The sequence below is a fragment of the Oncorhynchus kisutch genome, linkage group LG3 (assembly GCF_002021735.2).
Source record: "Oncorhynchus kisutch isolate 150728-3 linkage group LG3, Okis_V2, whole genome shotgun sequence".
Taxonomy (NCBI): domain Eukaryota; kingdom Metazoa; phylum Chordata; class Actinopteri; order Salmoniformes; family Salmonidae; genus Oncorhynchus; species Oncorhynchus kisutch.
This window is the reverse complement of record NC_034176.2, coordinates 55,394,236-55,418,723: the sequence shown is the minus strand read 5'-3', so window position 1 is coordinate 55,418,723 and position 24,488 is coordinate 55,394,236. Positions and strand designations below refer to the sequence as shown.

Sequence of the window (24,488 nt, the reverse complement as noted above, 5' to 3'; positions counted from 1 at the left end):
CTGGGAGTGGACCTTAAATATTTTGTGCCCCTGCCTTTGACAAAGTGGGCACTGCTAATTACAGGTTGGCATCAGCGCTCACCTAAAAAGCCATATGCTACTGGGCAGTGGAGGCTCCTTGGAGGAGAAAGGGGGGAGTGAACTTAATTTTCTTTAAAAGTGAAACATTAAAAAAAACTTTTTTTAGATAAAACTATACTAAGTATATTCACGTCACCAAATAATTGATTAAAACACACTGTTTAGCATTGAAGGTCTACACCTAGGAGGCTCATTGTTCTCACCCACTTTTATAGACTTACACAGTAATTATGACAACTTCCGGAGGACATCCTCCAACCTATCAGAGCTCTTGCAGCATGAACTGACATGTTGTCCACCCAATGAAAATATCAGGGAATTAATCTAATACTGAAAGCATGAGCTACAGCTAGCTAACACTGCAGTGCATAAAATATCATGAGTAATTGACTCAAAGAGAAAGAAAGACAATAGTTGAGCAGTTTTGAACAAATTCATTTCTTCCAAAATTAAGGAGAAGCAAGAGAGAGAGAGAGATAGAGAGACATTTGGTTGTATTTTGTTTTACTTTCACTTTCACAAATTGTCATTGTTTTTGTGCAGAATTTTACGAAAATATAAACACAACATATGAAGTGCTGGTCCCATGTTTCATGAGCTGAAATAAAATATCCCAGAAATTTCCATACAAAGCTTATTTCTCTCAAATGTTGTGCACAAATTAGTTTACATCTCTGTAGTGAGCATATCTCATTTGCCAAAGTAGTCCGTCCACCTGACAGATGTGGCATATCAAGAAGTTGATTACACAGCATGATCATTACACAGGCGCACCTTGTGCTAGGGACAATAAAAAGCCACTCTAAAATGTGAAGTTTTGTCACACAACACAATGCCACAGATGTCTAAAATTTTGATGGAGCGTGCAATTTGCATGCAGGAATACAGGAATGTCCAGCAGAGCTGTTGCCAGAGAATTGAATGTTAATTTCTCTACGATAAGCCACCTCCAACGTCATTTTAGAGAATTTGGCAGTACGCACAACTTGGCTCACAACCGCAGACCACGTGTTACCACGCCAGCCCAGGACCTCCACATCTGGCTTCTTCACCTGCGGGATCATCTGAGGCCAGCCACCCGGACAATTGGACAATTGATGAAACTGAGGAGTATTTCCGTCTATAATTAAGATATTTTGTGGGGAAAAACATATTCTGTTTGGCTGGGGGCCTGGCTCCCAAGTGGGTCCAAGTGGGTGGGCCCACCCATTTTGTTCAGTATCTATGAGGTTTTATGTCTTGTTGGAGGTGTGTCTTCCACCATAGGTGGCCTCCTAATGAGAGGGCCGGCCCTGAATCCGTCCCAATGTGTTCTCCAATCTCATTAAACATTTTAGAAAAAGCAGTGGTGGAAAAAGTACCCAATTGTCGTACTTCAGTAAAACTATAGATACCTTCACAGAAAATGACTCAAGTATTAGTGAGTCACCCAGTAAAAGTCTAAAAGTATTTGGTTTTAAATATACTTAAGTATCAAAACTAAATGTAATTGTTAAAAAGTAAAAGTATAAATCATTTCAAATTCCTTATATTAAGCTAATTTAATTTAGTATTTTATTTAAGGATAGCCAGGGGCACACTCCAAACATAATTTACAAACCAAGAATTTGTGTTTAGTGAGTATGTCAGATCACAGACAGTATGACCAGGGATGTCCTCTTGATAAGTGCGTGTATCGGAGCATTTTCCTGTACTGCTAAGCATTCAAAATGTAACGAGTACTTTTGGGTGTCAGGGAAAATGTATGGAGTAAAAAGTACATTGTTTTATTTAGGAATATAGTGAAGTAAAAGTAAAAGTATTCAAAAAATATAAATAGTAAAGTACAGATACCCCCCAAAATTACTTAAGTAGTACTTCAAGTATTTTTTTACTTAAGTACTTTACACCACTGGGAAAAAGGGTGTCATTATACTCATAGGGGGAGGGTGCTAGAGTTTTGAAAACAGGGGTGCCAATCATTTTGAACCCCATCTATATTTTAGTCATTTAGTAGACACTTTATCCAGAGTGACTTATAGGAGCTATAAGGGCCTTGCTCAAGGGCAGATCAACACATTTTTTTACCTAGTCAGCATGGAGATTCAAACCAACGACCTCAGTTATTGGTCCAACACTCTTAACCGCTAGGCTACCTGCCGCCCTGCTATCTTTCTTAGATGTATTTGTATTACTTTTTAAACTAAATCTCTTTCTTTCTCAATAATTATGGACATGATTCTTGAAGTATATATCTTAACTGACTTGCCTAGTTAAATAAAGGTTCAATAAAAATCAAACATTTATGTTTATATTGAAATGACCTCTGGTTAAATTGTCATTTAGAGTAAGGTACAAAAATAACCTTATTTGAGTGTAGGTATTCATGTCTAAGAAATGTTTTACCTTTGTCGAACCATCTTGGAAATATAGCAGACAATTAAGACTTAATTTTGGGCTTTTAGTACTTCTATAATAGACTGTGCTGAAGTGTCTAGAATCCTACATTCAGATCCATGCATGACGTTTTCTCCCATTGAATGCGATAATTATGTGGAAGTCTAAGTTATGTAAAGGTAGTATTCGTCCTAGGCGTAACAAAGAATGGGAATATTCCCAGCAAATGTAAAAACTTTCCTTCCAAACCAATGTCATTTTAGAAATAAAAACATATAAACATATTATTCAAATGTTCCAAAATAATAATAAATTCCTAACACATTTCCAAAATCTCAAAGTTTCCTGGAATTTAGAAAAATATACAAACCCACATAACCAATGCATTAGGGTGCAGTAAATCCATGACTTGACATTCTGCTATAGAGACTTATGCACGTTAATGCGTATGTCGGGTCTCAATAAGTATTTTGTATATGAAAGTCTCCTTTAAAGTGTTTAAGGTTAGTCTTGGAGTCCTTCTCAATTTTGATGTCCTTGTGGAAAGTGGTCCATTGGGATATTTTCCATTTGGAGTCCACGATTGTAGTAGGCGGAACCATCATATTTCAAGTCCACAGGCTCAGGGTTGTTCAGTCGTAGAACTAGGAGTGAGAAACAGAGATGTGACATTTTGCATGGCCGATGGGATAACAGGAGCTTTCCTATTATTGATCCAGTTCTATCAGATAGAAAATATGCCAGGAAATCCTAAAAGGGAAATATCTCTAAGGGAACTTCCTACCTGGGTCTGAGGGGATTTCCTCAACAAGCTTCCTGTGTGTGAAATCCCGTCGGTCTCTCCTTCTCAGGATGACGTAGACCACCATCGCCACGAAGCACACTGCCACTCCTATGCCCAGGATGGCAGCCCATGCCTCATTCCTCTTCTTGTTCTGCACTGCATCTGAGGCCAAGCCTTTAGAAAATGTATCAAAAAGAATACATGAAAAATAGGGAAATACATTGCAAATACAACATTCTAATATCGGTGCAATTCTAATATATGGTGCAATAAAATGTTGTCTGGGATGATATATCTCTGTAATTCTAAATATTCTTCCAGTTACACTTTATTTGGATAGTTCCATATACTGTAGATTATATACAGATGGTAAAACGATCAACAAAGTGGCTGTTGATAAGCAAATACTTCCTAAGGTTACATTTAGGGTTAGGGATAGGTTTATAATAAGGGTTAGGGTAAGAGTTAAGGTTAGGGTTAGGGATAGGTTTATAATAAGGGTTAGGGTAAGAGTTAAGGTTAGGGTTAGGGATAGGTTTATAATAAGGGTTAGGGTAAGAGTTAAGGTTAGGGTTAGGGATAGGTTTATAATAAGGGTTAGGGTAAGAGTTAAGGTTAGGGTTAGGGATAGGTTTATAATAAGGGTTAGGGTAAGAGTTAAGGTTAGGGTTAGGGATAGGTTTATAATAAGGGTTAGGGTAAGAGTTAAGGTTAGGGTTAGGGATAGGTTTATAATAAGGGTTAGGGTAAGAGTTAAGGTTAGGGTTAGGGATAGGTTTATAATAAGGGTTAGGGTAAGAGTTAAGGTTAGGGTTAGGGATAGGTTTATAATAAGGGTTAGGGTAAGAGTTAAGGTTAGGGTTAGGGATAGGTTTATAATAAGGGTTAGGGTAAGAGTTAAGGTTAGGGTTAGGGATAGGTTTATAATAAGGGTTAGGGTAAGAGTTAAGGTTAGGGTTAGTGGATAGTAAGTTGAAATGTTGTTGACAGTTATTGAACATCGACAAATCATATACAGTACAAAGCATCTACTTGTGACTATCCAAATAAAGTACCATTCTTCCTGTAATTGAGGGCAAAATGTATGTTTAAAAATAAATGTGCATAAAGAGCACCCTTTTGCATGAGTAGTCTCAACTCAATAGATCTATTTCCCAGCCGTGTAATAACGCCGCCACAATCAGTGCAAAAGCCATGCGTGAAAATAACAGGTTTTATTGCAATTCAGTAAAAGTTTTCCATCTATTTAATCACGTTGAACCAATTAGTGAAACCAATAATTAACCAATGTCAGTCAAATGAAGTGTAAAGTGTATCAGTATTTCATTGCCGTTTCATGTCATTTGTGAAATTACCACGGAAGTGATACAGTGCTTTCAGAAAGTATTCACACCCCTTGACTTTTTCCACATTTTGTCCTCTTACAGCCTGAATTTAAATTGGATTACATTGAGATTTTGATTCATTGATCTACACACAATACCCATAATGTCAAAGTGGAATTTAGTTTTTAGAATTTAGTTTTTTACAAATGAATAACTTATTTAAAGCTGAAATGTCTTGAGTGAATATTCGACCTATGTTATTTGCATTTAGATTTCTGTTCAGTGTAGTTACTCCACAATACTAACTTAAACGACAAAGCAAAAAGTAGGAAGCCTGTGCAGAATAAAAAATAATCCAAACATACATCCTGTTTCCAATAAGGCACTAAAGTAATACTGCTAAAAATGTGGTAAAGAAATTAACTTTTGTTCTGAATACAAAGCATTATGTTTGGGGCAAATCCAAAATAACACATCACTGGGTACCACTCTTCATATTTTCAAGCATGGTGGTGGCTGCATCATTTTATGGGTATGCTTGTCATCGGCAAGGACTAGGGAGTTATTTAGGATAAAAATAAATGGAATAGAGCTAAACACAGACAAAATCCTAGAAGAAACCTGTTTCAGTCTGACACTGGGAGACAAATTTACCTTTCAGCAGGACAATAACCTAAAACACAAGGCCAAAACACTGGAGTTGCTTGCCAAGATGACATGTATTATTTTCTGAGTGGCCTGATTACAGTTTTGACTTAAATTGGCTTGAAAATCTATGGCAAGACTTGAAAACAGCAGTCTAGCAATGATCAACAATCAACTTGTCAGAGCTTGAAGAATTTTACAATCCAGGTGTGCAAAGCTCTTAGAGACTTACCCAGAAAGACTCACAGCTGTCATTGCTTCCAAAGGTTATTCTAATACGTATTGAATCAGGGGGGTTGAACTAGTGTTTCATTTTACATATATATTTTTTGGATCACATTTTTCTTCCACCTTGAGTATTGTGTCTGGATCGTTGACTAAATTGACAATTAAAAAAAATATGTAAAAAAGTGAAGGTGTGTGAATACTTTAAAACATTTGACCAACATGATTTATTAAATTATGCTCTCCCTGAATCTCTGATTGAATTACGTTAACCAACCCCCTAAGAGGAAAAGCATTATGGCTGAAATGCATTTACAGGCTGTGTTAGTTCTGCTAATGTATTGATAGAAATTCAGTTCCTTATGCCTTGGATCCAGCACCTAGGTTGTACTCATTAATTTTGTGACTTTTATTGATAAAAATGCCACGAAAAGATAAAGCAAAGAGGACTATGGATTGTTTGTGTTACCCATGGAAACCTGTTTACCATAATACTACTGTATTTTTGGGCATAATGTGGTTTGTGGTATACGAAGATGAGATCTAACTATTCCAAGGGCAGTTTTGATAAAACTTTATACAACTAAATGAAAAGTACCAGACTAGTCAATATGTTAATAAGATTAACAACATGTTTACTATGAACAACAGTTTCCCCTCTTCGAAAAAGCTTTCACAATCTCAGTCATCACATTTGGAAATTCAAATGTTTACTTCCCTGACATCTCCTTATCTGAAAACCAAGCTTGTTAACCTCACTTGCGTTTCTATTTTCTCACAACACCTTTTATTTCATAAAAAGGAGCACACCCTGCATTTACATTAGAAGAAAGGGGGGTATTTATATTCATGTGTTACACGTTTCGTCAAAATATTGTTTTGGCTGTTTAAGCCTGACTCCCGACTAAACGCAATGTCGATTGGCACTGATGAAGAAGTGCATTATAGTTGCTTGGGAAAACATTGCCATTTCTAAAGGAGGAACATAATTAGTAGGAAAACCTTTTGTCATCATTGTGATGTTTTCAGATTGACATTAGATGTAGTATTACGTTAGCTAGCTAGCTAAGATTGAGGGGAGAGCTTCGGATTTTATCTAGCTAACTCTAGAATTGCTAGGTATTTTTTATGAACTGCTAGCTAATGGCAACATTGCCATTTGTCTAAAGTAAATTTGGTATTTGGTATTTTTTGGTATTTTATTAGAATCCCCATTAGCTGTTGCTGAAGTAGCAGCTCCTCTTACCTGTGTTCACACAAAACATGACATAATACAGAACATCGATAGAAAATAACAGCTCAAGGACTGAACTACACAATTTTGAAATAAGAAAATAAGAACAAAATAAGAACCCATTTTGGTTCCAGGTAGAACCCTCTGTGGAAAGGGTTTTACATGGATGCCCAAAAGACTTATACCTGGAACCAAAAGGAATTATTCAAAGGGTTCTCCTTTGGGGACAGCCGAAGAATCCTTTTAGGTTCTAGATAGCACCTTTTTTCCCCAAGAATGTAGTGTAATTTAGATTAAAAGTCACCATTTGGAATGACTGGGCACCACTTGACTTTTGGGGGCCACTATGGCTGAGGTCTTTTTAGAATGTAGACTCAAAAAATTAGGAGTGCATAAAGGGTTCTTCTAAGATCCTCAAAGTTCATTGAAGAACCTTATGGTTCTTGGAACTGAAAAATGGCAACAAAAAGGTTCTTCCAAGAACCACATATGAGGTTGGGTTCATAGAGGAACCGCTTTGGTTCTTGGGGGTTCTTGCAGGAACCTACTACCCAATTGAAACATTTGGAATTGAATTTGAGACGACAGCAGGTGCAGGCATTTAACTGAAAAATTGAAAGATCTCCTCAATTTAAGGTAAGGTTTTTCCCTAGTATGATCTAAATTGATATTATTTTATGATTATACTGTCTATCTTTCATATTTGTGCAAATGGCTGCTTGACACTTTGTCCCTTTTTTACAATTCTTTCTATGACAGAAAATGGACACGATTCAATGGATATCAATCAACAAAAAGTTAAGAATATGTTAAAGGATATAGCAGCATTGGGCAAAGATTACTGAACTGCGTAGTTATTTGTGTTTGTCTTTGTTTGTACAATTAGTAGTGGTTTGCCTCATAATGTTATGCAGATCACATGTATCATCTACAGTTTTCATTTTAAACAGCCATCTTCTCCATCCTTTACCTCGTCAATAAAGATCCCAGAGCCCTCTACATTATGGACAAGGTATGTGTATGAAAACCTTTGTCAAAGGTGAACCGTTTTTTTCCCCCCATTCACATTAACACAAAAACCAAGGTATGTTTTGTTAATCATCTGTAGAATTACATGTATTTTTAGTATTCACAAACTTCACTCTCCCTACACCTCTGATGAATATAACAGGAAACCTGTCCGATCATTCTGGCTATGGATAACCTACAGAGGACACCAACATCAACATGCCAGAGTCATTTTAAAGGGTTCTTCGAATAACTTAGGGGTTAATTAATCAATTTGAAGAACACCTAAAGGATCCTCCAGGAACCTTTTATGTTTAGTGTAACAATGGCATGATGCTACCAAGTGACGGTGGGTCAATCCATGAATAGAGAAGATATGATCTAGGTCCGGATATTGTCTACTTTTGTGTGACATGGTTGTGGGAAACGCTACACCTTTTCACTCCATGTTCCCTAAAGGAAAGGTAATTAGCCAGTATTGGTTGTCAATAGATTAATAAACATTGCCTATAAAGACTGCGATGCATAACTAGTAAGCTGTACTAACCATGGAATATCTGTAAAGCAACATGCAAATGAGGTAAACAAACAGGTCAAACCAGCCACAGTCTAAACAAATCACTGGCTGAAATGTATGATGAGGTCTTCTCAAAGGTAACACTGTTTTTCGTTACACATTTCCAAGTTTTTACAGTTTGATAGATGTAGTTACTACATATTCAAATCCATGACTGGACCTGGCAAATAATGTGTAAGTGTTTGAAAAGGATGTAATTGAGTTTGAATTACAAGAGGATCTATTCGTACATCATTTATAACCTGTCAAAATTGGGGATATCCTCCTTTAATGAATGTCTCCAATCACCCACTCAAATAAACCCTTGTTAGGTATGTTAGAAACTGGAGAGCAGTACTCTCACGCCCTGTATGGCAGCAACGAACCTCAGCTACTGACCCCCTCCTTCCTGTAGCCAAGCTAGCATAGGGGTCTTTCGTCCCCCGAAGAAGGTGTTTGTAATGGAAGCCTCCACTTACTGTGGGCATGCAAGTATTTTCTGAAAGTCAACCCTACCCAGCCGGTTAATGAAGGGGAGTTTGTGCTTTGACTTTTTTTTTAACAAGTAACAAAAAAGAAAAGAGATCCGTCAAATGTGGGTCAGGGAGAGACTGGAAAGAAAGCTTTGTGTAAAAAAGACAATGATGATATATCATAAGTGCCCTTTGAGTGTTGTTGGGTATTGTGTAACTCTCTAACTAGGTCCCTCCTATGTTCAAATCTGATACTGTGTGGTTATTTGTAACTTTTGACTGCTCTGTCTGGTTGCTGACTCATGCATTAATGCCTCTCCCAAAACATTTAAAACAATATCACAGTGGTTAAATGAAGTGAACACACCCGACTTTAAATTGTTGTGATCTCTTGGTATCTCCCTAAAAGTTGTTACAGGCTCACTTGAACAAGCAAGTAAGTAGGTTATAGGCGCACACAGCAGTACCCTCGAGACAAAGAATGTACCAGATATTTAGACGCTGGAACACTGTCTCCTCACCTCTCGCAGAGTTGCTTCCTGAAGCGGCACCAGTTTCCATCATGGCTGTTATTGTGCTGGGACCTGTGGTTGTTGTAGTTTCTGGGATGATTTTGGCAGTTGTAGTCCCAGGGGAGTCCAAGGGAAGCTTTGTGGAGGGGGAAGCTGTGGATGGTTCACTGGATGGCTCTGGTACTGCAGTTGTTACATTATGGAAGTCCTCTGTACTGTTGGTTACCCTGTTCTCAGCACCAGGATCTGGACCAATCTGCTCTGTGCTATTGGTGTCTGGAGCTGTGGTTGTCTCATTTAATTCAGTGTAATTGGACATGGAATTAGAGCCATTTGAGTTTTCTGTGATTGCAGTAGTGGTGGTAGTTTGGAATCCACTGTCCTCTCCGGTTGCATTGGAAACTTGGCTTGAGTTTAAGGCAACACTCACTGGGGGTTCTGGTGCAACAGTGGTTTCTGGGGGTTCCTCTGCTGTAGCATTTGGCAACCCTGGTGGCATTGTGGTGCCAATTGTCACACCACCTGAAGTCTCATTTGTGTCCTGGATGTTGTCCTGTTCCCCACTAAATGACACAGAGCCATTTGCGATAACCCATTCAGAGTAATCTGTTGACTCAGTGCCCTCCAGGGTCATATCAACAATGTCATTGGACTGAGCTTGTGATGTTGTCTTGTTTAGCTTGGATTTGACCAATTGACGAAGCCAACTTTGATCAATCGTTTGTCCTGGAGAGTCTGTTGGTGCCTGGAGCAAGGCCACATGAAAACCTTGCAGTTGCAGAAGCAAAACAGCACTGATGATTGTGTAAAGATCCATATCCCGTCTCTAGTTCCTGTTCTGAACAACAATCAACACGTAAACAAAATATTTTTGTTAGATACATTGAGTCAAGGTTGGTTCTCCACAAATGTCAAATCTGTTTTCTTAATTATCCCATTTTGGCCCAAATGTCCCATGGTCTGCAGGTCACTATTGATTATAAATAAAGAATATACAGTAATGTACATCATTTTTCTTAAGCAACCAGTCGCCAGCAATTAAAGTATGTATGAATAGTTCAACTGATTAAGGCCAGATAAGGACTTTATGAATTCCCAAGTTTCCCATATGGTATTTTATATTCCCCATGTTATGGAACAATTGCTCACCCTACACTACAAAAAAAGCAAGCTCTCTATGGGTGGTAGATTGATTTGACTTTATTGTTATCTTTTAATATAATTATTATCTATTCATACCAATCCAGGAGATAAAATGTTGATGCTATCAGTTTAGCTTTGATCTCAATTTTGTTAAGGCTGACTCAGGGTCAGGAGGACAATTATTTCCCCTGAATAGAAGCAAATGTTTTTCTAATCAAATCTCCCAGAACTTGTATTATAGAGTGTCTGCCAACTCAGTTATGGGGACAATAGACTAAAGGAATGCCAATGCAATAATCATTCAGGGTGTAACTATGGGGAGACTCCCATGTACTTTAGTTGAGTCAATCTGGGATGAACAGCGATATTGCCTGTTGGCATGCTAAATACACATTCAGAAGCGTTTTCAAAGCACACATGAATGTCTACCTAGCATTTCCCCTTCAGAAATATCCATAAAGCCAAGGGTTGATTAGGTTTTGATAGCATGATAGAAATAAAATAACATATCTGTAATAATGTGTTCTGTCTGTTGGGGTTAATAACTTAATTTGATTTACATTTAAGCATAGAGAAAGTGTCATGATTAACTCAGTCTCTGTAGACCATATTTTTGACGAAATGTTATCCTCCTTCAATCACTCTGAGTATCTTTGTGTTAGGTTCGTGTGCTCTTCCAACTTTACATATTTGGTTTGGTAAAAATAAAGTTGGTTTAACACCATTTGAGTCCCCTCAGCAAATTATGCAAAAAAAAACATATACACTTGACAATGACCTTAATCTGCATAAAACAATAGTCTGGAGGAGATGACACATGTATATTGGTTTGCCTGACTCGTGGACAACTACTAAGTACAAATTTAACCCACCAACACCTCAATATGATCATTCTGTTTCATTTGAAAGTGGTATGGCATTTGCAATCGGACGGATTTTCCTAATTCGTTTTGGTGGCGTTATCATTTTACTAATCAAACTGTACCAGACACATATATTGGTCACACAATTCAATGTCTACCATACATCTCCCATACAGAAGAAATTGTGAAATAGCTCTACATTACTAAAATCACGATCACCACGTACCTTTTTCTGGTGCTTGGTCAGGTGGTTACAGCTAACAGGTGTGCGGAATGCAGTGAGATCTCTCAGTGAAACAGCCAGCGTATGAGAGAGAGGGAACAATAGGCTAGGGAAGGGGGAGGGCAGTGCAGGGTATTCAGATCAGAACAGCCAGGAACCTGTTCTACCTGATTTTACACCTGACACAAACACACCCTGATATCCAGACAATCCCTAAATGGTCATATGGAACTGGCTATAGGGTAACTAAGGTTATTTAGACATGTCATGGTTTTACGGCTTATCTTCTGTGTTCCTGAGATGTACACTACACATCAGTTTATTTCAGTTCAGTTTGGTTTCCAGGTGTGCAGCACCTGAATTCCCCCTTTGGGCGGAGCCCAGGTCCTCGGGAACATTCCTCCCTTGTGATCGTGGAATGGCTTCTGTCGTCATGGCAACAAAAGGGCAGTACAGCGTCCATCAAATCAAATCAAATCAAATGTTATAAGTCACATGCGCCGCATACAACAGGTGTAGACATTACAGTGAAATGCTTACTTATGAGCCCCTAACCAATAATGCAGTTTAAAAAAAAATATGAGTAAGAATAAGAAATAAAAGTAACAAGTAATTAAAGAGCAGCAGTAAAATAATACTAGCGAGACTATACACAGGGTGTACTGGTACAGAGTCAATGTGCGGGGGCCCCGGTTAGTTGAGGTAGTATGTACATGTAGATAGACTTATTAAAGTGACTATGCCTAGATGATAACAACAGAGTAGCAGCGGTGTAACCATTTGATTAGCTGTTCAGGAGTCACATGGCTTGGGGTAGAAGCTATTTAGAAACCTCTTGGACCTAGACTTGGAGCTCCGGTACCGCTTGTCGAGCGGTAGCAGAGAGAACAGTCTATGACTAGGGTGGCTGGAGTCTTTGACAATTTTTTGGGCCTTCCTCTGGCATCGCTTGGTGTTCACAAAGGCCATCGTGCCCACAGAAGAGCAGCATGACCATGAAAGTCCATATAATATGTAAAGGCCATAAACTACCCAAATCCAAGATATAAAATAAATGTCTGGACAGAAAATAAAACCCTGAGCAGCCTTCCTCTGACACTGCCTGGTGTAGAGGTCCTGGATGGCAGGAAGCTTGGCCCCAGTGATGTACTGGGCCGTGCGCACTACCCTCTGTAGTGCCTTGCGGTCAGAGGCCAAATATTTTCAGTCTCCTGAGGGGGAATAGGTTTTGTCGTGCCCTTTTCACAACTGTCTCGGTGTGCTTGGACCATGTTAGTTTGTTGGTGATGTGGACACCAAGGAACTTGAAGCTCTCAACCTGCTCCACTACAGCCCTGTCAATGAGAATGGGGTCCTGCTAGGTCCTCTTTTTCCTGTAGTCCACAATCATCTCCTTTGTCTTGCTCACATTGAGGGAGAGGTTGTTCTCCTGGCACCATATGGCCAGGCCTCTGACCTCCTCCCTGTAAGCTGTCTCGTCGTTGTCGGTGATCAGGCCTACCACTGTTGTGTCATCGGCAAACTTAATGATGATGTTAGAGTCGTGCCTGGCTGTGCAGTCATGAGTGAACAGGGAGTGCAGGAGGGGACTGAGCATACACCCCTGAGGGGCCCATGTGTTGAGGAACCGTGTGGCGAATGTGTTGTTACCTACCCTTACCACCTGGGGGTGGCCCGTCAGGAATTCAAGGATCTAGTTTCAGAGGGAAGGGTTTAGTCCCAGGGTCCTTAGCTTATTGATGAGCTTTGAGGGCACTATGGTGTTAAACGCTGCGCTGTAGTCAATGAATAGCATTCTCACATAGGTGTTCCTTCTGTCCAGGTGGGAAAGAGAAGTGTGGAGTGCAATAGAGAATGCATCACCTGTGCATCTGTTAAGGTGGTATGCAAATTGGAGTGGGCCTAGGGTTTCTGGGATAATGGTGTTGATGTGAGCCCTGACCAGCATTTCAAAGCACTTCATGACTACAGACGCTACGGGTCGGTAGTCATTTAGGCAGGTTACCTTAGTGTTCTTGGGCACAGGCACTATTGTGGTCTGCTTAAAACATGTTGGTATTACAGACTCGGACAGGGAGAGGTAGAAAATGTCAGTGAAGACACTTACCAGTTGGTCAACGTATGCTCGCAGTACATGTCCTGGTAATCTGTCTGTCCCTGCGGCCTTGAAAATGTTGACCTGTTTAAAGGTCTTACTCACATCGGCTGCGGAGAGCATGATCACACAGTCTTCCAGAACAGCTGGTGTGCTCCTGCATGTTTCAGTACTATTTGCCTCGAAGCAAGCATAGAAGTAGTTTAGCTCGTCTGGTTGGCTCGTGTCACTGGGCAGCTCTTGGCTGTGCTTCCCTTTGTAGTCCTGTATTGACGTTTTGCCTGTTTGATGGTTCGTCGGAGGTATTTCTTATAAGCTTCCAGGTTAGAGTCCCACTCCTTGAAAGCAGCAGCTCTAGCCTTTAGCAGCACTGCCCCCTCAAGATTCTGAGCCTGCTTGGCAGGGTTGGTCCTGCAAAGCCAAAGCCCCCTAAAGGGAGAGCATACTACACAAGGAAATTCTAAAAGCTGCTAATGAGAACCTTGATGACCTTGTACCTAGCCGGTGGGGATTCCGGTGGGGTGCCCCCACCCAGGCAGTGGCAGTGCTGGCAACACTAGCTGCAGTAACCCTTGGGGGGGGGGTCACACTAGGACATTCAGAGAGGGGGTATATTATTGTGACCCTAGTGGCACAGAATCAAAGTTGGACTGCATGGAGATGCTTGGGAATATGGTCAATACGAGTGACCGTATTGTGGGTGTTTCAGGGAAAAGGTGTACATTTGACCTCCATCCTCTAGGATGTGACAATGGTAAATAAAATCTCTTAATTTTTGCCTATTTTTTTGTGCGGTCTTGCAGGCCTTCTCGTGCAGCTGCAACTGCAAGTACATTTCTAAATCAAGACCAATCTTGAGTTGGGCTCTGGGGTGGTGCAATTGTTGAGTAAGTGAGCTTATGGTTGTGTGGGGGTATGGGTTGAGTGTGTGTGGGTGTATATGTGTATCCCACAACTGTTGCGAAGAAGTAAAATATGTTATTTTCCACCATAATTTGCAAATACATTTTTAAAAAATCCTTCAATGTGATTTTCTGGATTTTTTTTCTCATTTTGTCTGTCATAGTTGAAGTGTACCTATGATGAAAATGACAGGCCTCTCTCATCTTTTTAAATGGGAGAACTTGCACAATAGGTGGCTGACTAAATACTTTTTTGCCTCACTGTATATAAGAATCTATCAACTCTACAAGCAATACTAGACTCTATTATTATGGTGGGAGATTTTAATACGGTCTTAAATACCTCTATGGACCGGAAAGGAAATCACACTACAAACTATCACCCTCAGGCACTTAAGGAAATCATGAATGTCATGGATATATTGGAATTAGTGGATATATGGAGACTTAAATAACCTGACCTAGTGAGATATACATGGCGGAGGCTTAATCAAGCTAGTCGCCTTGACTACTTTCTTATACCATTCTCTCTGGCACCAAAAGTTTAAAAAGTGTTCATAGGGGACAGAATGCGGTCGGATTATCACATAATTGGCATATATATTACTCTTACAGAATTTCCACGTGGGCGAGGATATTGAAAATGTAATCAAAGCCTACTAGATGATAAATTGTTTAGAACTAGGACAGAAGAATTTATAACTGACTTTTTCAGACATAACATAGGTACAGCAGGTCCCCTTACTGTATGGGACACTTTTAAATGTGCCTTTAGAGGCAATGCAATTCAGTACTCATCTATAAAACAAAAGCAATGTAGAACAATATAGATCATATTAACAAAGGAAATTGAAGGACTAACAGTACAGTTAGATAGCAATAAAAACGGCACTATAGAGGCACAGAATAAGTTAGAGGAAAAACAAAAAGAAATGGAGGAACTTATTCAAGAAAGATCCAGTGTAATATATTATAAAAATAAAGCGAACTGGATGGAATATGGGGAAAATGCACCAAATTCTTTTTCAATCTTCAATATGGAAATGCTACCCAAAAGAATGTATTAAAACTTGTTACAAATGATGGAGTCACGCATGATTCACCAAATGATATTTTGAAAGAGGAAGTAAAGTACTTTAAAAATATGTTTTCATTTCAGACTCCTCCATCTCCACTAACTGAAACTAATTGTATGGATTTTTTTCCTAATAATAATGTAAAATTAATATCTGTACAGAAAGACTCATGTGAAGGCCAAATTGCAGAGGAGGAACTGCTTGAGGCAATTGGGGCCTTTAAGGATGGGAAAACTCCAGGGCTGGATGGCATACCAGTGGAAGTATACTAAACTTTATTTAGTATACTCAAAGGACCATTATTGGCTTGTTTTAACCACTCCTATATAAATGGTAGATTATCAGACACGCAACAAGAAGGTCTGATATCATTATTACTGAAACAGGACCCAAGTGGTATATATAAAGATCCAGTCCATTTAAAACATTGGAGACCTCTTACACTTCAGTGTTGTGATGCAAAAATCCTAGCCAAATGCTTGGCACATAGAATTTAAAAAGTATTGTCAGATATTATTCATCCGAATCAGACAGGTTTTTTACATGGACGATACATTGGAGATAATATAAGACAAGTACTGGAAACAATAGAACACTATGAAATATCAGGGACACCAGGCCTGGTTTTCATAGCTGATTTTGAAAAGGCTTTTGATAAAGTACGACTGGTGTTTATATATAAATGCCTAGAATATTTCAATTTTGCGGAATCTCTTATAAAATGGGTTAAGGTTATGTATAGCAACACTATGTGTAAAATAGTAAATAATGGCTACATCTCAGAAAGTTTTAAACTATCTAGAGGAGTAAAACAAGGTTGTGCAATATCGGCATATCTATTTATTATTGCCATCGAACTGTTAGCTGCAAAGATTAGATCAAACAATAATATTAAGGGATTAGAAATCCGTGGCTTAAAAACTAAGGTGTCACTGTACGCTGATGATTCATGTTTTCTAAAACCACAATTGGAGTCTCTCCACGGCCTCTTAGAGGATCCAGAGACTTGTTCTTATTCTGCTATCCTCCAGAGAGGAGAGGACAGGATAGCAGAATAAGAACAAGCCTCTGGATTAAAACCAAATTATGATAAATGTACCATATTACGTATTGGATCACTAAAACATTCACATTGTACATTACCATGTAGTTTACCAATTAAATGGTCTGACAGAGATGTGGACATACTCCGTATACAAATCCCAAAAGAAAGAAATGATCTCACTCCAATATATGTTTATAGAAAGTTAGCAAAAATAGATAAGATCTTGCTACCATGGAAAGGAAAATACCTGTCTATTTGTGGAAAAATCACCCTGATTAACTCCTTAGTTATATCACAGTTGACCTATTTGCTTATGGTTTTGCCTACACCTAGTGACCTGATTTTTAAATTATATGAACAAAAAAGATTACATTTTATTTGGAACGGCAAAAAAAGGTATAATTTTAGTGAATGATATCATAAATAGGACTGGTGGAGTTATGTCACACATGCAGCTAACACAGACATATGGAAATGTCTGCTCTACCCAAAATTACAACCAATTAATTGCAGCATTACCACAAAAAAGGAAGAGGCAAGTAGAAGGGGAAAATAGTAAGGAACTTGTATGTCGGCCCTGTATTAAAGAACATAAATGGTTAAAGAAAAGTGTGATAAATAAAAACATATACCAATTTCATTTAAGGACCAAAAACTGACAGCTGTGCCATGTAAATTGCAAAATAGTTGGGAGGAGATTTTCGATGTGCCCACTCCATGGCACATGGTTTATGAATTGATATGCAAAACAACGCCGGATTCAAAACTTCAAATTTTTCAATATAAATTACTATACAAAATTATTGCAACTAATTGAATGTTATATATATGGGGGATACAATCTTCCCAGCTCTGCAGATTCTGCTGTGAGGAGGCAGAGTCATTAGATAATTTATTTTGGTATTGTCCATATGTAGCTCATTTTTGGTCACAGGTCCAGGAATGGCTGAAGAATTGCAACATTTGCCTGGAACTAACACTACAGATAGCAATACTGGGTGATTTGAAAAGCCATAGTCAATCAATCAATAATATAATAATTATTTTAGTAAAAATGTTTATTTTTAATTTACAATCTGTAGAAGCTATGAGAATAGGAAGGTTCAGTTATTTTGTGAAGCATCACAGCACAGTTGAAAAATATATGGCAAGTAGAAATCCGAAATGGATGATGTTGAGAGAAAGATGGGAGGGGTTGAATGGAGCTGAAGGGTGGGACTAATAACAAGATAAACAATGTAAAGCATACGGGATCTGTAAAATATATATATGTTCGGAACTTTTGTGAAATAGCACAGTTACAAATAGAAATCAAACTGGATGGACAGAAACTTCTGCTTCTATCAGAAATAGAGGAAGGACTAAGAACAAACAAGAGAGAACTATTGTAAAGTAGACTGTGTCTGTAGAATGTGTATAAGATGTATGGATTGAAGGTAGAAGCAGAAGTGTTTATTGGTTTACTTCAATTGGGGGGATCGGCGGTAGGGTTTGCGGGGAATAATAATAAAGGTATATTCTTTAAAAAAGTATGTATGTCTATTTAGGTATGTGTATGTATATATGTGTATATATATGCATGTGTGTATGGATATATATATTTACCCCAAAAATATGGGGGATTGGAAATTATGCAGACAATTACATTGGAAGCAACATTCTTTCCGCAATATTAAGCTGATCCACCCTCTAAAAAAGTGTGGATTGTCTGTAATCCATGGCTTCTGGTTTTATTTATTTATTTATGTTCGACAGATACAACGACACAGAGTTACACATGGAGTAAAACAAACATACAGTCAATAATACAGTATAAACAAGTCTATATATATATGGTTGAGGTATGTATGTACGGTCTGTCATAACGTTGGCCTCTTTGGGTATAGCAAGCCCATCCCCCTCTCCCTGCCTCCCCATTTCCTCCTTCAACTAGGTTGCTGTGGTCAGAGAGAAGTCGTAAATTCCTGAGAATCTCCTCATGGACGCACAGTATAGAGAGAGTAGATTTTCATGGAGAACAAAGGAATTCCTTCCACCTCACAGAACTTGAGGTATGAACAAATTTCATGTTCCGGAGAAAGTATAAAAGATCGGTGAAGAATCCAGCTACGAACTGGTCCGTTTGTCACAACTTGGGGAAGCTCATGGGAGACGGTGTGGCCACATTACCATAAAGCTGTTTATATAATAGCCGCAGATATGAGGTTACATCTCATTTTTGTATAAGATGAATGAGTGAGTATGATACTGTTTACACAATTTTACAATGTGATTTTGGACTGTTTAATGAAGGAAAACTCAAAAAGGGGATTGGAGTTAACTAAATCAGAGGACCGCCCCTGAGTCCAGTTAGGGTCAGGCGTCCTGGGACAGTCCTTTTCTGCCTTCCCGAATAAAACCCCCACTCGGGTTTTCGATCAGCAGACCGAGCTTACCTCAATTACGAGATGGCTAAAGGTTGCAAACCATGTTTTTCTCCATTAGGGGAGACAAAGGATGTAGACCATTGCTGAATCTTTTAACCATACCACGTGGTTAAACTCTTAGACTATCGATACCGACAGAATAAGAACAAGTCTTTGATATTAATTACTAGTCTGCAGCGAGGAATTCAGTATCGTTGAACGCGAAGAACGACAACCGCCAAAACATCCATTCTATAACGAAACTAATGAATGTCACTCTGAACTACCCACTATAACCACGACAGCGAGAGAGAGGGAGAGAGACGGACAATTCTACAATAGAAATGAACTTTTCACCAGCGATCACGATGACACACTGAGCGTAAATATATTGATTGATCGCAATTGTTCCCAAATGAGTGAGCGTTCATGTACAAAGGACTAGCATTTCAATTGTTAGAATTATCACTCTGTAGTGACTTCTTAGCAAAACAGTCCTGTAGCTTAGCATATGTTTCATCTGACACTTTTTTATTGATCGAGTCACTGGTGCTTCCTGCTTTAATTTTTGCTTGTAAGCAGGAATCAGGAGGATAGAATTATGGTCAGATTTGCCAAATGGAGGGGAAGGGAGAGCTTTGAATGCGTCTCTGTGTGTGGAGTAAAGGTGGTCCAGAGTTTTTTTCCCCTCTGGTTGCACATTTAATATGCTGATAGAAACTTGGTAAGACGGATTTAAGTTTCCCTGCAATAAAATCCCCGGCTACTAGGAGCACCGCCTCTGGGTGAACGTTTTCCTGTTTGCTTATTGCGGAATACAGCTCATTCAGTGCGGTATTAGTGCCTGCATCAATACTCTACCTCAGGCAAGCAAAACTTGGAGACTTGGAGGGAAAAGGTTGGAGGGATGGATTTTTCAGCCTTGTCTCACCCAAAGACAAAGATAAGATAAGTTTAACTGTATTGTCCCTGAGGGGTATTTTATCTTAGTGCTGCTGCTTCCACATGAAATATATCACATAATACAAATCATATAATATAACAATATTGCAATAGGTTAAGAACACTCATCAGATAAACTGTAAATGGCATGCCTTCACATACATACAGAACACACACGCCCATGCACACGCACACCCACCCACCCACACAAAAGTCAATGAGTCAATGGAAGGGACACTGACTCTGTGTTCAGTTTCCACATGATTTCAGACGATTGCCTACTGTGCAGGTTCCAGTTATTCCCATCTCTCCTTATCCTACATCTAACCTCTCTATCGTGATGCTTAGCAATGTCACTTTGGTGATGCTCATTTTGATGGAAATCTCAATTTTATAAGATAGGGCCTTTAATTATAAGGTGTCCTGAAATACTGGCTTGCTCTATTGCACAGTTTTTAAGCGTTAACTGCTTTCCACATAGTCACTTTGAATAATAATCATCATAATTTTCCATGTCCTCCGCGGTATGAATTCCTACTTTTCCTAAGTCTCACCAGTATGAAATTCTATACTGCCACCAGATGTCAGCACTAACCAACGTACTAATAGGCAAGGGAAATATCAGTAAGCTGGACGTCAGTATACACTTTTCAAACGCGTTTATGCGTCTCATTTTCTATTCACAGTTCAAAGGAAAACGAATCACTTTTCGGTTCGATTCATGTCTTTGAGAGAGATAAATAATTTATCACCCAATATGTTTTAGTAGAACTGTTCGCTTGTGGTATACGCTTGCTCATGGCTCTCTAGAAGTACTAAGTACTAAGTCAATCATGCACAAATGTTTTATTCAGTTGAATGACACCCTCTGGATTGATATTCCTAGTAGAAGCACGCTGTGAATTCCTTTTAAAACCTATTTCAGTCTTAAATAGTCTGATGTTACATCTAACATTTAAGTCTTCTTATTAAACAATAGTGTTATTGTTGCTGTAAGACTCATTTGTTATCCTCATATAAACATAATTCAACTTCTGTGGGTAATTATATTGAAACATCATAGGCTAAGTATTAAGCTCTACAAGTCCCCAATATGCTATTAACTATAGCATAAGGAACATGTTGAGTTACGATCATTATAATCATCTAAATATCATGGTAAAATAAACATAATTGTTAAGGTCCATAAGCCTTGCAATAACTGATTTGTAATTGATTTAGTTAGATCATCTTAGATGAATATCCTGTTTATTGTGTTCTGGAGTGTCTCCTGGGATGTCTTCATGAAACAGATAATGGCTTGTGGTGATCTTTGAGCAGCTGAAACTGGGTCGTATTCATAAGGGCATGCGATGGAAAACGCTTTGAAACATTTTGCAACGGGAAACAAAAGGAGTGTTTCAGTCCATTTTCTTCAATATGGTGCCTTATGAATACAACCCAGGATTCTCCAGAAGGACTTTAGCAGACAGAGCAGGCCTGTCAACATGTTTAGAACAGACCACTGTGCAGCAACAACATGCGGAGTGGAGCAGCAAGGTCTGGAGAGAGAGAGGACACAGAGAAGGAGAGGAATTCCTCTGTGATGACATCAGAGATCAGACCGTTTGAGAGGAGAGAGAGAGAGATGGGAAAGATGACAAAATATCCAACAAAGGATTTCAGTGGCCCAATTTCCTCATTTTTGTGAAGATATTTATTGGAACAACATTTCAGTTAATCTTGTTGTGGAAGTGGGTCTCTGGGACTGCTTCCCTATTCTACTCCTCACCACATGTTCAAATTATGTTTTCTCAATGACATTCAAATCAGCATTGAAAAAAGGTGCAAATTGAAGTTTGTTCCCCCTGAGCGAGTCTGACCACAAGTCAGAGACCACTATGATGACACACGAAATGTGTTTGACGGATCGCGGGAAACAGCAGGACTTGGCTTTGGTAGGCTACAATCCAAGCTATGTCTTCCAATGGTGCGACTGTTCTCGCCATCCAAAGATTATCCAGACAGTAGTGGTGTAGTCTACAGCGATACGGATATCACTTATTATTGCTATCTACATAGAGCGTTGATGTGAATCACACTGCTGCTCTCTCATTTAGCTATTTGCGCCTTACGGATTGTGGTTGTGGTGGATGGCTGTTCACACATCTAAATGTGTATTTGAACCCAACAATGGTTGAATTCAAGAAGTTTAAGCTGCCAATAATCATTGTTTTCACAGCTGCATAGTGCGGATCCAAGACCATGGAATGAAAGTGGGGCTTTTATTGCTCAATCTAATTGATGATAATACATTTTTTTTAATCCATAGGCCTAATGGACACATGCTCAAACTTGCACACTTTTGATAGACTTAAAGGGGCAATCCGTAGTTACTACATCTATTTTTGGACTTATATACAGTACCAGTCAAACGTTTGGACACACCTACTCATTCAAGGTTTTTTATTTATTTTTACTATTTTCTACATTGAAAAATAATAGTGAATACATCAAAACTATGAAATAACACATGAGGAATGGTTGTTAAACAAATCAAAATAGATTTTAGATTTTAGATTCTTCAATGTAGCCACCCTTTGCCTTCATTACAGCTTTGCACACTCTTGTCTGGAGAGCCAGAATTTATTTTTCAACTCGAATCAATGAGCCCAATCAGTCCTCCATGAACAACAAAATCATAAACAACAGAGTATGGCTGGCTAATAAGTCCTTAGTTTTGGGTTCATGCTCAGGTGTAACAAGCCATTTAAAAAATGATCTGCTGAAATTGTTGCAACCCCTATTACTCTTTCGTATCGTCTGAGATTCCCAAAGATTGGAAAGCTGCCGCGGTCATCCCCCTCTTCAAAGGGGGAGACACTCTAGGCCCAAATTGCTACAGACCTATATCTATCCTACCCTGCCTTTCTAAGGTCTTTGAAAGCCAAGTCAACAAACAGACCACTCCGAATCCCACCTTACCTTCTCCGCTATGCAATCTGGTTTCAGAGCTGGTCATAGGTGCACCTCAGCCACGCTCAAGGTCCTAAACGATATCATAACCGCCATCGATAAGAGACATTACTGTGCAGCCATATTCATCGACCTGGCCAAGTCTTTCGACTCTGTCAATCACCACATTCTATTGGCAGACTCAACAGCCTTGGTTTCTCAAATGATTGCCTTGCCTGGTTCACCAACTACTTCTCTGATAGAGTTCAGTGTGTCAAATCGGAGGGCCTGTTGTCCGGACCTCTTGCAGTCTCTATGGGGGTGCCACAGGGTTCAATTCTCAGGCCGACTCTTCTCTGTATACATCAATGATGTCGCTCTCGCTGCTGGTGAGTCTCTGATCCACCTCTACGCAGACGACACCATTCCGTATACTTCTGGCCCCTCTTTGGACACTGTGTTAACTAACCTCCAGACGAGCTTCAATGCCATACAACTCTCCTTCCATGGCCTCCAACTGCTCTTAAATGCAAGTAAAACTAAGTGCATGCTCTTCAACCGATCACTGCCCGCACCTGCCCGCCCGTCCAGCATAACTACTCTGGACAGTTCTGACTTAGAATATGTGGACAACTACAAATACCTAGGTGTCTGGTTAGACTGTAAACTCTCCTTCCAGACTCATATTAAGCATCTCCAATCCAAAATGAAATCTAGAATCTGCTTCCTATTTCGCAACAAAGCATTCCCTTCACTCATGCAACCAAACATACCCTCATAAAACTGACCATCCTACAGATCCTCGGCTTCGGCTATGTCATCTATAAAATAGCCTCTAACACTCTACTCAACAAATTGGATGCAGTTTATCACAGTGCCATCCATTTTGTCACCAAAGCCCCATATATTACCCACCACTGCGACCTGTACGCTCTCATTGGCTGGCCACCGCTTCATACTCGTCGCCAAACCCACTGGCTCCAGGTCATCTACAAGTCTCTGCTAGGTAAAGCCCCACCTTATCTCAGCTCACTGGTCACCATAGCAGCTCCCACCCATAGCATGCGCTCCAGCAGGTATATCTCACTGGTCACCCCCAAAGCCAATTCCTCCTTTGGCCTCTCATTCCAGTTCTCTGCTGCCAACGACTGGAACGAACTGCAAAAATCTCTGAAGCTGGTGACTCTTACCTCCCTCACTAGCTTTAAGCACCAGCTGTCAGAGCAGCTCACAGATCACTGCACCTGTACATAGCTCACCTGTAATTATCCCATCCAATATACCTCATCCCCATACTGTATTTATTTATTTATCTTGCTCCTTTGCACCCCAGTATCTCTACTTGCACATTCATCTTCTGTACATCCTACCATTATTACTTCGCCACCATGGCCTATTTATTGTCTTACTTCTCTTATCCTACCTCATATGCACATGCTGTATATAGATTTTTCTACTGTATTTTTGATTGTATGTTTGTTTATTCCATGTGTAACTCTGTGTTGTTGTATGTGTCGAACTGCTTTGCTTTATCTTGGCCAGGTCGCAGTTGCAAATGAGAACTTGTTCTCAACTAGCCTACCTGGTTAAATAAAGGTGAAATAAAAATAAATAAATAAAAATAACAATTTGCCTAATCTA

General features: G+C 39.3%; 1 protein-coding gene across 2 annotated transcripts; it reads right to left on the bottom strand.

Annotated features, from left to right (window-relative positions):
• Window positions 1-500: 500 nt before the first annotated feature.
• On the bottom strand, window positions 501-11,563 carry LOC109872725 (mucin-15-like). 2 transcript variants are annotated; one of them, XM_020464028.2, is made up of 4 exons: window positions 11,452-11,563; window positions 9,229-10,057; window positions 3,242-3,415; window positions 501-3,101 (listed from the first exon to the last, which is right to left on the bottom strand). In XM_020464028.2, the coding sequence occupies exons 2-4, from the start codon at window positions 10,034-10,036 to the stop codon at window positions 2,980-2,982; spliced, it is 1,104 nt and encodes a 367-aa protein (XP_020319617.1). In that variant the 5' UTR covers window positions 10,037-10,057; window positions 11,452-11,563; the 3' UTR covers window positions 501-2,979. The 2 variants fall into 2 exon arrangements, with proteins under 2 accessions (XP_020319617.1, XP_020319621.1); XM_020464032.2 differs by having other exon boundaries at window positions 1,283-3,101; window positions 9,229-10,052; window positions 11,452-11,551.
• Between the last annotated feature and the right edge of the window lie 12,925 nt (window positions 11,564-24,488).

Coding starts and splice junctions, on each gene's coding strand:
- LOC109872725 (XM_020464028.2), bottom strand. CDS start 10,036: ATGGATCTTTACACAATCATCAGTGCTGTTTTGCTTCTGCAACTGCAA. Junction 3,416..9,228: donor AGGAAGCAACTCTGCGAGAG/GTGAGGAGACAG, acceptor CATTTTCTAAAG/GCTTGGCCTCAGATGCAGTG. Junction 3,102..3,241: donor GGAAATCCCCTCAGACCCAG/GTAGGAAGTTCC, acceptor TCTCACTCCTAG/TTCTACGACTGAACAACCCT.